Source organism: Malaclemys terrapin, chromosome 11 (assembly GCF_027887155.1).
Source record: "Malaclemys terrapin pileata isolate rMalTer1 chromosome 11, rMalTer1.hap1, whole genome shotgun sequence".
NCBI lineage: Eukaryota > Metazoa > Chordata > Testudines > Emydidae > Malaclemys > Malaclemys terrapin.
The window spans coordinates 22,612,403-22,627,389 of record NC_071515.1 but is presented as its reverse complement, the minus strand read 5'-3'; the positions used below and the strand labels follow the sequence as shown (position 1 = coordinate 22,627,389).

At 41.8% G+C, this 14,987-nt stretch overlaps 1 protein-coding gene across 6 annotated transcripts in view; it reads left to right on the top strand.

The window, feature by feature from the left end:
• Positions 1-4,329: 4,329 nt before the first annotated feature.
• LOC128845542 (aldehyde oxidase 1-like) overlaps positions 4,330-14,987 on the top strand; it is an 87,699-nt gene continuing 77,041 nt past the window's right edge. For all 6 annotated transcript variants that reach the window (XM_054044340.1, XM_054044344.1, XM_054044341.1 and 3 more), the window contains exons 1-4: positions 4,330-4,581; positions 6,779-6,836; positions 10,669-10,765; positions 12,175-12,283. In XM_054044340.1, the coding sequence (XP_053900315.1) occupies positions 4,516-4,581; positions 6,779-6,836; positions 10,669-10,765; positions 12,175-12,283 (330 nt within the window). In that variant the 5' untranslated portion in view covers positions 4,330-4,515. The remainder of the gene's footprint in view (positions 4,582-6,778; positions 6,837-10,668; positions 10,766-12,174; positions 12,284-14,987) is intronic.

The following is a 14,987-nucleotide window of genomic DNA, read 5'->3' as shown; positions in this document are numbered from 1 at the left end:
AAAGTTATTTTTATAGACATCCTCTATCTATAAATCTTGGATGATATTCTGCTCTTGGTTATGACTGTAAAAATCTGTAGTGACTCCACTGAAGTCATTTAGAATTAATTCAGATTTACGTAATTGGAACTAAGAACTTAGAACAGGAGTTTGCCCTTTTTCTCTCAAGGTTGAGTTAGCTGCTTTTGCTGTTGATGATGTTTTGAAGATAGACTGTTTTTGAGCATCAGCTCATCAGTCTAAGAAGTTTCCTCAACATCCAACTCAGGCTTAGTTTGGGTCAACAAAAAACTTTTGATCTCATAATATTTATGTCTGAATAAGGGTAAAAGAGTTTTTATGTAAATCTTGGAATGTGGATAGCCTGTTAATGGGAGAGAGGAGAAGGGAGAGGTGCACACACATGCTAATAAAATCTGAGTACTTTCAAGCCTGCCACCATCTAGCATACTTTTCCAGATCTCCTCTTATTAACTGAGACTTGGGTTTATCTACTGAAGGTAGTGCCAAAGCCCTGCTCCTGGGTTTTTATCACCTCAAACCACTATTTAACCAGTACCAGTTAGCAATACATTTAATTAAGTAGTGGTTCTGTACCCTATATATATTTTCTTATATTGATGGCTACCATTCTTGAACATGTCCTTTCATACTGTGTCCAGAGTTTGGCTTCTTGAAGGTGCTTTTTTTTTTTTCTAATGGGAAATTATACTGACAGCTGACCATTCTCTCTTGTTCAGACTCCATCAACTGCAAATGTTGTCATGTGGTTGAGGAATTGTAGATTCATATTGGTGGAGACTGTAATTTAATAATCAGGATGTATTCACAAATCCCTAACCTGTTGTGTCTCCTAAGGGATGGACTTTCCTTTTTATACACTTAAGCCAAGTGTGGTGAAAGTACCACATCAAGAATTGGTGACATTTTTCCTTGACTGAGGCTTTTGCAATCTGTCTCACAGGAACTAGGTATGGGTTTGGGGTAGATGGCTGTGGACCCTGCACTGTGATGATATCAAGACATGAAACAATTACCAAGAAGATGCAGTATCCTTTATAAACTCTTGTCAAAATAGACATGGTCTGAGCCATAAAGTTTAGGTCGAGATTCATATCCAAATTTCCCCAAATGTGGGGGGGTGTTCAGTTTAGAGAAAAGGGATTAGACCTTCAAATGAAAGCTGTTATTTTCTCTTTGTGCTCAGAGACAAAAACTAATACTGTTATATTTGCATACAAAATTTTATCAAGGACAAAATGTATTTATCTTCTCTTGGATACACCACGTTTAGCAGTGAGGATGGCATAATTTCATCCTTCCCTTTCAGTTTATGCTGATGCATCGGAAGGAAAGTACCTGACTTTCAGAACCCATGTTGAGTTTTCAAGGCTAGCACGTAGAAAAAGATATCTTTTTACTTGTAAATTGAGCACATATGGTATGGGGTCATTTAATCACAACAATTAAGTAACCTCATGATATTTTACAGTAATTTTTCACAATGGAACAATACTTCATAATTTAGAAAATTAAATGTTTTGTGCCAGGAGACAGAAGTAGCCTGCTTCTGTCCTTTCTTCTTTTCAGACGGTATTTCTCTTTTATACAACAGTAGCAGTTAAAGAATCAATATTACATTATGAACTTCAGTAATCAAACAGGAAAACAATGAAATCTCTGAACATAATTTTACAGAAAATAGTGGCCTTGATATTAAATGCCCCAGCCTAGAAAATCAAGTGCCACATGAAACCAATAGGTGGTGGCTTTGGGGGAAAGACAGTAAAAGCTGCTCAGTTTGCAACTATAGTAGCATTGGCAGCAAACTTTCTTTAAAAAAAAATAAAATATTGTAATGAGTAAATTATAGATAAATTAAACAGAGATAATAGGAAAATGCTTTGCTGATAAATCCAGACAGCCCTATCTTGATCCTCTGCTATGTGAATTTATCTTGAGTACAAGTCCCCTTGACTTTGGCTTCAATTGATTTCTAAAACAGTGCTTGAATTGTTGGGAGAAAATATTAGTATTGCGAATGGATGGGGATCCAGCCGACCCATGAGCTTGCTTGGGGATTAGCTGTCCATGTGTTATGCTCATACAAAGCACACGGGATCTTTATAGAGGAAGGTAGATATGCACAGCGTTTACTGAGAATACCACAGTTAGCATATGCTTTTCAGTCACACACACATACACACACACACATAGTCCTGCAGTGATGTTTATAGTTACCAGTCCAGAGTCTGGATCAATCTAGTGGCCAGCCAGATTGCTCGCAGAGGGGAGCGAGGCTCTATCGGTCGCAATCCAATGCTCCTGGAGTGTGGCAAGACGAATCCAAAGTCCCATGGCAAAGCACCCTGATCTTATAGTCTTTTTTCTCTATTGAAGTCTATGGATTTTGCTGTGTCAGTTTCTGATGTAAACATTCCAATACACCTCCGAGAGGGTCATCCTGTCCTTTGTTCTGATTTAATCAATTGTCCGTAGGGGTGCCAGCCTTCACCTCAGGGTCATCAATCTGCCCTTCATTATGGATACACGTTGATGATTCTCTGATGTTCTTTAAGTCTCTTCACTCCTTCTTCCTTGACTCTGGCTATAACAATGGCCTTCACACCTTATCTTTTCCTGATGCATACATTCCTCATTCACACAAACAGATTGAGAATACAAACAGTAGTATTTATATGAGCAAAAAGGCATTGCAAATTATACCTTGCTAAGTTTTACAATCAATAACCAAGACGATTTACATTGAGACCCAGGCCTTCAATGTTTCTCTAATCTACTTAACATAGACACAACAGAGAATCCTGTGTTTTACTTACTAAACCTTAAAACAAAGAAATGTATATTTAACTAGAGTGCCTACTTTGTAATACATATAGGAAACCATAGTAGACATTATAACTTATCCTAAAACAAAAGGGTGACCATGATCAGTCATAAGGATTGTTCTGGTCTGTCATTCCTTTCTGCTATTCAAAAAGGATGGCTGACAGGATGAAATCAAATCATACATTAATTCTTATGGGTTACAAATTCTTATGGGTTATTATAAAATCCTACTCCTACACATGTCCCCATTGTGATTGCAATTTTTAAAAATCAGCTCTTCCATTTTCAACCTTTCTCTCTTTTTTTAACTTTTTCTCTCATGACTCAAACACTTCATTAGCTTTTGAAAATAGTTTATTTATTTATGCATATTTACACTGACGTCTCTCTACCTGCTTTCATTTTGTCTGAGGTGGCAGTAAGGATGGGCTTGGTTGTAGTCCCCACAGGCAGCTAAGAACAGGTTACGTCGTTTTTCTGCAAGTGGTTTTGTGGGTAAGATGCTGGGCTGGGATTTGGATGCTGGCTCAGTCACAAACTTCTTATGGGACCTTCAGCAAGTCACGTAATCTGTCTGTGCCTCAGTTCCTCATCTGTGAAAATGGGGATAATACTCCCTTTATCTGTCTTGTCAATTTAGATTGTAAGGTCTTTAGGGCAGGCACTGGCTCTTCCCCTGTGTTTATGCAGTGCCAGGCAAAATGGGGTCCCTATCTCAGCTGGAGCCTCTACAGTGCCTAGCACAATAATGCTGGGGCCTCTAGGGTGTACAGCAATATTAATAAATAATAAACATAATTGGTGCTACCATAGTTATAAATAATAATTAAGTAATGGTCTATATAGAGGAGGAATGTCTTTGTGTATCTTTGTTTTTCTCTAATCTTACAATGATGTTATTTTGGTGAATCATTCATTTTTAGGATTGGCCATTGCAGTTTCTTGCATTCTGGACCATGGTGATGGTATGTTAATGGGGGGGAGGGAGTGATGCCACCTTTTATAGCAGATACATGGGATGATGAACAGTTTGTAATACTGTAAAATGCGAGTGTCTCCTTAAAATTCTGTGCCAGGGTTTATGCAACAGTTATTCCAGCAAAGAACCGGAGAACAGTCCCGCTATTTGCTTTTCTTGGCGATAGTAACCACTGCCTTTGCCTTTCCTGGCGGCGAACCAGTTTTGAAAGTGATTGGAGCAGGATGTGCTTTTTATCTGGGATTGCACAATGGGTGGAAGCTATCTATAGCTATGGGCCTCTTTATTATATCAGGTTTCAGAGTAACAGCTGTGTTAGTCTGTATCCGCAAAAAGAAGAACAGGAGTACTTGTGGCACCTTAGAGACTAACAAATTTATTAGAGCATAAGCTTTCGTGGACTACAGCCCACTTCATCCGAAGTATGCATCGAAGAAGTGGGCTGTAGTCCACGAAAGCTTATGCTCTAATACATTTGTTAGTCTCTAAGGTGCCACAAGTACTCCTGTTCTTCTTTTATTATATCAGTTACATTTGCGGATCACGCCACCCCCGACTTCTCATGTTACTGGCTTTGCCTCCTGGCCTCTCGAGTTCACAGGCAGCCCCGCCCAGGAAAGTTCATCACTCGCTGCACAGCACAGCTGGTTTGCGGGGACAGGAGCTGTGATTCTCTGCGTCTCGCAATGTCTCTCCCCGCTGCAGGGGGAGCGGGGCCTGATGAGCTGATCTTCTCCGTGAACGGGAGGAAGGTAAGTGAGCGGGGCATTGGGGCGGGGCGGGAGGCGTTGGAGTGTCCTTTGGGCCACTTCTCATGTGATGGCAACCGGACACACAGACCCAAGTTCCTCCGACTCCATGGGCAGGTCTCCACCCCCACTTCCCTTTCTCCTCTGCAGGGTCAGAAGAGGAAACAGCCCATATAGCGCTAACGTAGTTATTTAATCCCCACTCCTCGCCCCAGGAAGCAGCATGATATTGGGGGGTCGGTCGGGGTCTTTAGCTGTCACTTCCACACGGATAGCGTTCTGCATACATTGCTTGTTTGCAATGAATGTAAGGAGAACGGCAAGTTACAAGTGAAAGTTCTGAGTTAATTTCAGGTTCATATCAGGATCAGGAAGTTAAATATTTAACACTTCTGCCTTGTGTCTTTCTTTTATGCAGTTTTGCCCCCTAAGATGCATTTTTTTTCCTCCCCATACATTTTTTGTCATGGCACTTTCTATGCACATCAGTGCTAGGTAAATTACTTGTCTTTTGTATAAAATCTAGAGTGCCATGGAGCTGAAGGGTGTTCCACTCCTACTAACATCATACACCTTAAGGGCTGTGAAGTTTAGAAGAGTAGCTGTCATTGAGCCTTCTACCTCACCCAGCTTTTTGAATGTCCTTGACACGCAAATGATTTTCAAAAAGCAGTGGGAGAACAATAACATTGCATCCCCAAACGAACATCCCATAACCTCTCTAGGGCTGTTGTCAGCCAGTGTTGAAGTGATGGTGTGTTAATTTGGGGGGCCACGGCAGACCTGCAGATCATGCGCTTTTCTTCCTGCTGCCTGGTGTCTCACAGGATTCCTGTGGATGATGATGTCAGAGGAGGGAAGATTTTAAAAATCACAAAAGGGAGTTAGGCCTACAGCCCTTCCTGGAACATCAATGGCAGTTGGGTGCCAAACTCTCCTTTCATCCTTTGAAAATTTCCCTCAGAATTTCATGCGTGCAAAAAAAAATTACTGAAAATTATGTGTTTTGCTTGAAATATACATTTTCTTGACACACAGTGCAATGTGGAGAGGATAGGAAGGCAGATGTCGCTAATGGAAATGCCAAAGCATAACAAAATACGATGAATGAAATGGAAGCTACTGGCCTAGTAGAACGTTGATGTAATGGGAACATAATTACTTAAACTGGCTATTGAATAAACACTACTTTAAGGTTTAGCTGATTCAAGATAATGGGATAAAGATTCCTCTAATCAGATAGGTATGTAGGAGTTTCTGGATGATGCTATTGCTCCATGTAGCTTAGTATTCTTCCTCTGTCAGAGACCATCACAGAATGAAGAGTGTATTGAGTCAATTCTATGCAGTGCTGGATGAAGAGGGAGAAGTCTTCCTGACCTGCATAGTTTATGCCCTGATGCATAAAATCTGATTACCATTGTGTAACGTTTTCTTGGCATGGATAGCTACAAATATTGTTAATGGTCATAGCATTCATTACAGCCATCCCATTTGAGAGGATGGTGGGGCATTATAATTTTGTAAAGCATTTGGATACTCTGTAGGATGAATACAGTATAGATCTGTGGGTAAAACTAGGAGGAAGGGGATCCCTGGCACTGGCCTGGCTAATCTGCCCTCCAGTGTTCATCATATTATGTTTAAATAATAACGAAGCTCTATAATCTGTCAAGAATATTGATTTCCTTATTCATTTCTGATCTGGGGGTATGTAGTAAACTCTTCCTGTGTTTGTATTTTTAATAACTGGTATCTGTAACCTTGCAGTAATACTTCCCTGTCCATCTGCACTGTGGAATAGTCTCTGCTCCCCTTCACTTCCAACAGGCCATCAGTCTGTTCACAATTCTGAGAGTTCTCCAGAGTGGTTTTGTATGTCTTTATACGTATGAAGCATATGTGCATAGGCTGACATACAGTCCCATTCCTGGAACCCTTTACCTTTAGAAGGGCTCAGGATGGATTCTTTTGATGTGGCATTCCTCCTATCACCACGGTTGTTTTTATTAAGGATAAGCTGTCCTGACAGTTTCTTTTTAGCAGTAGGACTGTTAGACAAAAAACTTCCAAAGGAAGCAAAAATTCCCACCTATGGCCCTTAGCAAGTGCTGTTTTGTTAAGTGGGGGCTTTTGGTTTGTGCCCTGAAGGATAAACATTGAATATTTTTGTAACAGCTTGTTTCCCTTCCTTCTGCAGATAGTAGAGAAGAATGCTGATCCTGAACAAATGCTGTTGTCTTACCTCCGAAAGAGACATATCCTTTCCTTGTTGATGCAGTTAGAGCACTATCCTGCAGACTGTATTCAGGAAAAACTCCCACTGATGATCATTAGAGCTTTGCCTGGTTAAGGATGACAGGGATTGGGCCCTGAAGCTGCATACAATTACTATATTAAGTTATGTATCTTTTTAAGAGCCAAACACTCTTCAGTGCTTGACTATATTTTAATGTTAGGAACTCCATGAAACTGTAAAAATTAGCTTAATGTTAGCTCCAACTCAAAGGGATTGTAGTCCACTGGTCAGAGCACATTGCTAAATCAGGCAATCTGGGTTCTGTGCCAAGTTCTGCCACTGATTTGCTGTGACACCTTGGGAATGTCGCTTACCCTTTTTGTGCTCATCTATTCCCATTTGTAAAATGAAGATATTAATACTTATCTGCCACTCAGAGATTAATTAGTGTTGTGAAGTGCTTTGACATCCTCTGATAATTCCGTGCCCTTATATAGCATTTCTATCAAATCACGGGGATTTTGTAATAAATAAGATAAGATGAACCAAGCCTCATGGGTACTTGGAAGGGAGGCTAGAAGCTGTGGGAAATGGTGCGTTAGACTATTAATTAATAGAAGATCCACTGTGAATTAGCAAGTAAGTGGGGGGAGTTGAATTACCCTTGTCAGATAATCTGTGATAATGTTCTGTAATCTAGTTCTAAAAATAATGAATCTTTAGTAATCTGAGACCTGCTGTTAAATCCTTACTAAGAACCAGATTGCAGTCAGTATCTTTGTATGTGGATTATGTGTGTATTAGTGAAGTGTGACTACAGGATTTAGTAAGTGGCACTTACTCTCTGAACTGAGCTGTTGCTTCAGACTGGTGGAAGAGAGTACTGTGCTGCTGGAAGTCCCGTTTTTCAGATAATGTGCAAAACTGATGACCTAACCACTTGTGTCATTAGAACTCCAATGGCACTTTTGGGAAGAGTGGGGATACTAGTGTTTGTGTCCCAGCTAAATTTAAAATTTGTAATTATTCTGCCTACTGTACTGTATCTAAAAATTGATATTGTCATCTGGAGAAGGTAATTTTCAATTCTTATCCTAAAATGTGCTGGATAGTGTTTCTAGTGCAGGACAGCTGATCACTGAACCAAAAAGTTCAGTAGAAGTGCCTGAACAAGACTTATATATACAACTTGAAAAGTGCTTTGAAATCCTTCAGGTGAAGGTTGATTAATAAAATATAGTAATATGATGTATTACATTTGCCATTAAATTGGAGAGTAAACATTACTTAGTACGCTCCTAATTTTTAAGCATAGACCAAACCTCTTTAGTGTCATGCTGCTTGAGATGAATCTATGCATGTTCCTCAGTAGTCTTATATCTAAAAACAGAAGTTGTTTAGAATAGATGATAGCACATTAATATTTTGTGCTAATCATGGATTAGCTTTGCTTGTTTTCATGTATCGGGGGTAGCCATGTTAGTCTGTATCCACAAAAACAATGAGGAGTCCGGTGGCACCTTAAAGACTAACAGATTTATTTGGGCATAAGCATCTGAAGAAGTGGTTTTTTTACCCACGAAAGCTTACCCAAATAAATCTGTTAATCTTTAAGGTGCCACCGGACGCCTCATTGTTCTTGTTTTCATGATGAGCTTCCATCAAGGGCAGAAGTTCTTTACTGATACGTTGGAAGTGTAGCAGACAAAAGGGATCTAGATAAGCTATATGTAAGCATAAATGTTTTGGGTTGTAGGAGGAACTCTACAAACCAAGATATAAATCCTAAATCATGGGAGAATGTTTCTCCCAACTCCATAACTTCTTAGACCAGGGGCCCTCAAGCATGTCAGTAGTGTGGACCACATCTCAGTAGAGAGAGTGACTTGTGAACCATCTCCTCTCCCAGTGGTGATTCTGTGGCTCCCCTTCCGAAGTTTCATTCATGATCACATAACATCCCTGTGGCAAATAAAGAAATTGCTTCCATGGAAGAGTAAAATTGGGAAAGTATCTGTGTAGTTTTAGCTTCTTTTAATTAACTTTATGAGCTGGAAACAAGGAGAGAGCCACCACCACGTGACCAGCTGGCTTCCACAGACCACCAGGAAATGCTCCATATACCAAGTGGAGAACCTCTGTCAGACATTTTCTTGTATTGTTGGCATATTGGCAACATTTTTACCCTACTCTTTTCTAAAATCAGGACCAAAAATACTTGCTCGGTGCTATACAAGACAAATAGAAAGATACTCCCTGTTATTAAATAGCCTAAGAACCTTATTTCCAGAGGTAGCTAAGTCCCTGCAGCTCCCACTGACTTCAAGAGGTGGGTGCTTAACACTTCTAAAAAATCAGACTCCAGGTGACACTGAGAAGAGTTATTGGGAAACCAAGAGGAGGTGCTGATTCAGATTTGAATTTTTTTATCACTCTTTTTTTCTGCAATGTTGGAATGAAGAACACAACAGAGTCACATGGGCTAGTGTCTGTGGCATTGTGGAGAAATATGGGATTTGAGTGGGTGGGAGCTGGCACTGAGATTAGGAGGCTGATCCATGCACAGTGGATAAGGTGGGAGAAGACACGAATATGTGAGTAGAAATGAGAGATACAGGACGGTGAGGATGGCATCACTGGGAAAGCAAGGAGGCAGATGATACAACACAAGATCTGAGAGGTGGGCTGGGATGAAATACAGAACCTTGACAAAAAGGACAAGAAATTAACTTTTGATGCAGCATGTAAATATGAGCCAGTGAAAGGACTCAGAGGCCAAAGCAAGGCTTGAGGAAAAATATCTTTCACTAATCTCTGCCTTTGGAGTTTGCTCTGGTTGTAAATATGAAGTGGAATACTTGCCCACATGTTCAAAATCAGTTTGAGACCCATTACATTAAAATATTATACAGTTAATTCTGAGAATTGTAATACTGTATTTCACAACTCTGAAATAAATTCCTGTTTTTCTATTGTTATACCGCCGAAAAAAATATTTTTGGCTATTTGAATTTGATGAATTGCACTTTGCGTAGGTAGCAGTTTGATTCCCATTTTATTCATCTGATTTCCTGCGAGAGTGATGATTTCAATAAACAATGGTTTCCTTGCAAAACACGTTTATCTTCCCATTGTTTAGTTTGTGATATTAACAGACTCAAAATAAACCTAAAGGTTTCATTTTAACCTTACTGGGAATCTAGACATTTTAGTCTTTGGTGCCCTGATTTTCAAAAGCTCTGAGCACTTAGCAGCTCCCATTAACTTCAGTGGCAGCCATTTTGAAAATCTTGGCCCTAAGGACTAAGGCCCAGATCCACAAAGGTATTTAGATTCCTAATTTACTTTGAGGCCCCCGATTCAGCAAAGCACTTAACTACATATTTAAGTTAAATTTATGTCACCCACGAGTCTTGGGCCCTAAATCTTTCCTCCATGCTACACTGCAAGTTACTGAGTTTACCCAAAAATATAGTTCAGCCACTTTGAAACAGAACACATGAGCTATACAGAATATCTACTGTTGTTTCTGTCCCAGTGGGATATTTACATATTGTGGGCTGCTCTTGCTTCCAAAGGAAGTCAACAGCTTCCAATGAACTTGGTGGGAGCTTGTTCAGTTTATTTTGTAGTTTTGGTCTTAAAATAATTGAAGATTTCAAGCAATTGAAAAATGAGCTTCTGATATATGTGCCATTGCACTTGTCCAATTACAGGTTCTATATATGTTGCCTTCAGGAAGATTGTCCTCAAGCTTTATACAACCTGGGAAACTACTGGGAACAGAGCAGAAGCAAAAAATGAATTATTAAATACCCATAAGCTTTTTTCCTTAATGGCAGCTCTTTCACTCCGTCTCACAGGGACTAAGTATGGCTGTGGAGGAGGTGGCTGTGGAGCCTGCACTGTGATGATCTCCACATATGAACCAGCTTCCAAGAACATAAAGTATCCTTAACAAAATATCTGGAATACTCAACAAAACATTTTTATGACCTTGTAAAAATAAATGTGATTTCAGCTTACTAAAGAAAATATGGCGGTCTTGTTTTAAAAAAACAAGAATGTAGATAAGGTTTTCCTATGTGATATTGTATTTTAAAAAAAGCTTGTCAAACTTTAACTTAATATTCAATTTAGATTGATCATTTGCAGAAAAACCTGGCGATTAGGTCTTGTTAGTTCAAAGGCCATTTAAGTGGAAAAACTGTGCACTGAGTCCAGGGCTGGCTGGCTCCAGGCACCAGCGAAAGAAGCAGGTGCCTGCGGCGGCCAATAGAAAGGGGTGGCCCATCCGATCTGTGGCGGGAATTCGTCGGCGGGTCCTTCAGCAACTTAGTCTTTGGCGGCAGCTCAACTCCACTTCAGTCTTCAGTAGCAATTCGGCGGCGAGTCCTTCACTCCCTCTCATCCTCTTTGGTGGCAGCTCAATCGGATTTTTCTTTTTTCTCCTTTTTTTTTTTGGCCGCTTTGGGCGGCAAAAAAGCTGGAGCCGGCCCTGACTGAGTCCTGTTAGGAGCTGGCTAACATACCTATGCCTGAATATGTCACTGGCTTAGTGATGAGGATAGCTGCTTCAGTGACATGTATCCACAGCGTGTAGTTACCTAACACCTCTAAGTCTCCTTGATGGAATTCAGCTCACACCGCCATCACTGCTGTTCTCTGAGTGCTACATCAACTCTGTATTGAGCAAATATTGATTTAGAGCAGTGGTTTTCAACCTTTTTTCATTTGTGGACCCCTAAAAAATTTCAAGTGGAGGTATGGACCTCTTTGGAAATCTTAGACATAGTCTGCGGACCCCAGATTGAAAACCACTGACTTAGAGCAGTGCTTATGTCACGGTTTAACTAGCAGGGCACAGGTGCTAGCTAGTCTTCTATAGTGAGCTCTGTGAAAGCAATGTCATGAAGGAGAAAAGGGAGGTTAGTTACCAACAGTAACTCTTGTTTTCTCACTATGTTGCTTGCAAAGAAACACTCTGACCTTCCCTCCCGCCCTGTGCATCAGAGCCCTGCAAATAGGGCTTCTGATGGCAGATAAGGATTAAATGATGGAAAGGGTGGGATATTTATACTCTTGGCCCGTAGAATGTTAGGCTTGAGGGGCATGCACAGGCCCCTAACTGCCAACTCTTGCATGACCAGGCATGCGACTCCTACAATGTACACAAGAATTATTGTTCATATAATCCCTATGTTTTTAAAGCTTATAATTCTAATTTCACTCAATATGATGATGATGATGATGGGTGCTTATAGCTAGAGAGATACAGTAAAAAGCACTTTCTTAATTTACCACAGAATACTATTACACTATATTTAATGTCCTTGATTCTCCTTTACAATCCAAAGACATTATTCTGCCAATGCCTGTCTATTACCAATATGCTCGTTGCATGGCGTTGCAGTCACCACTGTGGAAGGCGTAGGATGCACAAAAACCCGGATACATCCAGTTCAGGTGAGAGTATGCTGTAAAAGGATTTTTGCTTTCTTCCTTCACGTGCCTAGGATTAATTGGCAGTGGTGGTACGGCACTGTTATGATTTTTAAAGATATGGTATTGCTCCCACTACTAAAAGATAGCTGAAGACTCTGGATTTTTAAACTGATTCTGCAGTGTAATTCAAAACGTGTGGAGAAAAAGAGGAAAATATAGTCTTTATGTACAGTTAGCTAGTAAATGTCACACATGCTGCAAAAACTTCAGGAATCTCCAGCATAGTATGGGAACAACCTATTTGCTAAAATAAAACAGTTCTAGATGATGAACTAAGAGGTATGTGATCTCCTGCCAATGCCGGCACCTCCTTGAATCCAGAAAGGAAATGCCCACGGGCTGCAAAAATGGCCAACGGTATTAACCTTAAAATTATAGCATGTCTATACAGGAAATATTTTGGATTATTTGTCCAGCTCTGCTAAAAAACAAAGTATTGTAAAAGGCGCAATGTGCAATGCTGCTGCTTGCTAAACAGTGCGTATACTGTGTGTTGGAGGCATAGCAAAGAAGATACATAAACAGTGAGACTCATCTTAGTGGGCCAGCAAAAGTCTGATATTTGTTAGACGTTGTTAACGGTCAGACTAACTTTTACTGGAAACCTTGATAATACAAGTATAAAGTGGTTGATTAAGACTTATTAGAGATGCCCCTTCATGCAGACTGCTTAATATTAACAGAGAGACAAGATGGGTGAGGTAATATATTTTATTAGACCAACTTCTGTGGGCAGGGCCGGCTCTAGGTTTTTTGCCGCCCCAAGCAAAACAAATTTTGACAGCCCCCCCCCCCCCCCCTTTTTTGTGGCTTTTACACATGTTTGCATATTGGGGCAATAATTGCAGAATATAATCACACATCAAGCATGTTTAGTTGACTCTGTTGCTGCAAATTTCAGAGCAGAAAGTCAAAGGAAAATCTTTAGCTCCTCTTTGAGCTGAAATAAAACAGTGCAATTCGTCAAACTGATCTTGGGAGATGCATGCAGGCTGATACGAACATCTAGGTAAAGCAAAACTGTTAAAACTCAATGATCTTTCACTTGTTAAAGAACATGTGTTGCTTACTCTGAAGAAAAAGAAATAGGAAAAAGGCTCATCGAAAATTAAACTGCGCCAGGAAAAAAAATCAAACTCCCCCGAGGAACAGGAAGTGAGATACTTTATTACTATACATTGATCTGTCAATGCCACTCACGGAAAGTCTGAGCAATCAAGTTGCAGCAAACATATGATGGTTACAGAAATCTATACAATGTTGGAATTAGTCAAGTTGAAAAGTTCAGCAGTGAGTGGCTGCAGGGACGGCTGCCCCCCACACCTCTTTCTGCTGTGAGCACCTGAGAGGAGTCCAGGCTTGGAAACAAGGCTGAAATTGACCATGTGCCAAGAAGGAGAGTTGAGCAAGGAAAACCCACAGTAACGTTTATCCTTAAACCGCAAAGGGAAAAAAGGAAAAAGGGGTGGGGGGAGAAGAGGAAGGCGAAGGGGTGGCTGACTGTGCTGCTGAGCTGGGAGTGTGTGTGTTTGGGGGGGACATTAGCCAGGTCCAGCCTCTGCGAGAGCCATGGAGAGCCCAGTCCTATCCTGTGTCCTTTTCCCGGGTGATCAAAGACCTGTCCAAAAAGGCTCTGCGGAGAAGCAAAGCAGGGGAAAGCTCTGGGGGAAGCGGAGAGAAGCAAGGGCAGCCAGCAGCAGCCCGGCTCCATGGAAGGGAGCGCATCAGCTGGGGAAGAGGAGAGCAGGGATGGGGAAAGCTCCGCGCTCTCTTTGCAAGCTCCCTGCGGTTTCAGCTTTTCCTTGTGCTTCAGTTCGCCCGGGGCGGGGGACAAAGCCCCGCAGCAGGATCCCGGAGCAGCCTCCTCTTGCAGCCGGGTGGTGAAGAGCCAGTGGGAGATTAACAATGCGCGTCCGAGGCGGGAGGAGGCGACATCGCCCGACCGCTGCCTGGCACTTACTGTCCACAGGCTGGAGCGCAGCCCTGGAGCCCGCAGCAGCTGGTCTCGGAGGAGCTGGACCTGGTGATCGAAGTGTCCGGCCGGTGGATCCGAGCCCACAAGTCGGTGCTGGCGGCCAAGTCCCCGGACATCCTGCGGGTAAAGGGGGTGAGCTACGGGGTGCTGCGCCTGCTCATTGACACGGCGGGCATGGGTGAGGTGCGCCACAACAACCAGGCTGAGGTGGTGAGCGGCGCCCACGTGCTACAGATGCCCTGCGCCCTGCACTGCGCGGCTGAGGCCATGCGGGCCCAGCTGCACCTCCACAACTGCTACCAGCTGCTGTGCCGCCCCTGGGAATGTGCAGCCCCAAGCAGGTGCTTGTTTTGCTGGTGCCTAGAGCCGGTCCTGTCTGTGGGTGAGAGAGAGAGACAGTGTAGCTCAAAAGCTTTTCTTTCTCACCAGTAGAAGTTGGTCCAATAAAAGATATTACCTCACCCACCTTGTCTCTCTCATATCCAGCTACAACACTGCATATAATATTAAGAGACTGAGGTAAAGACAAAAGAACTCAGGAATTGCCAGTCTGGATCAGACCCATGGTCTGTCTAGGCCGGTGCTCCATCTCCAGCAGTGGTCAGCACCAGATTCCACAAAGGAAGGTGTAAGAACCCCAAAGTAGGCAGTTGTGGGATAATCTGCTCCCTTTGTCCACCAGTCAGGTAT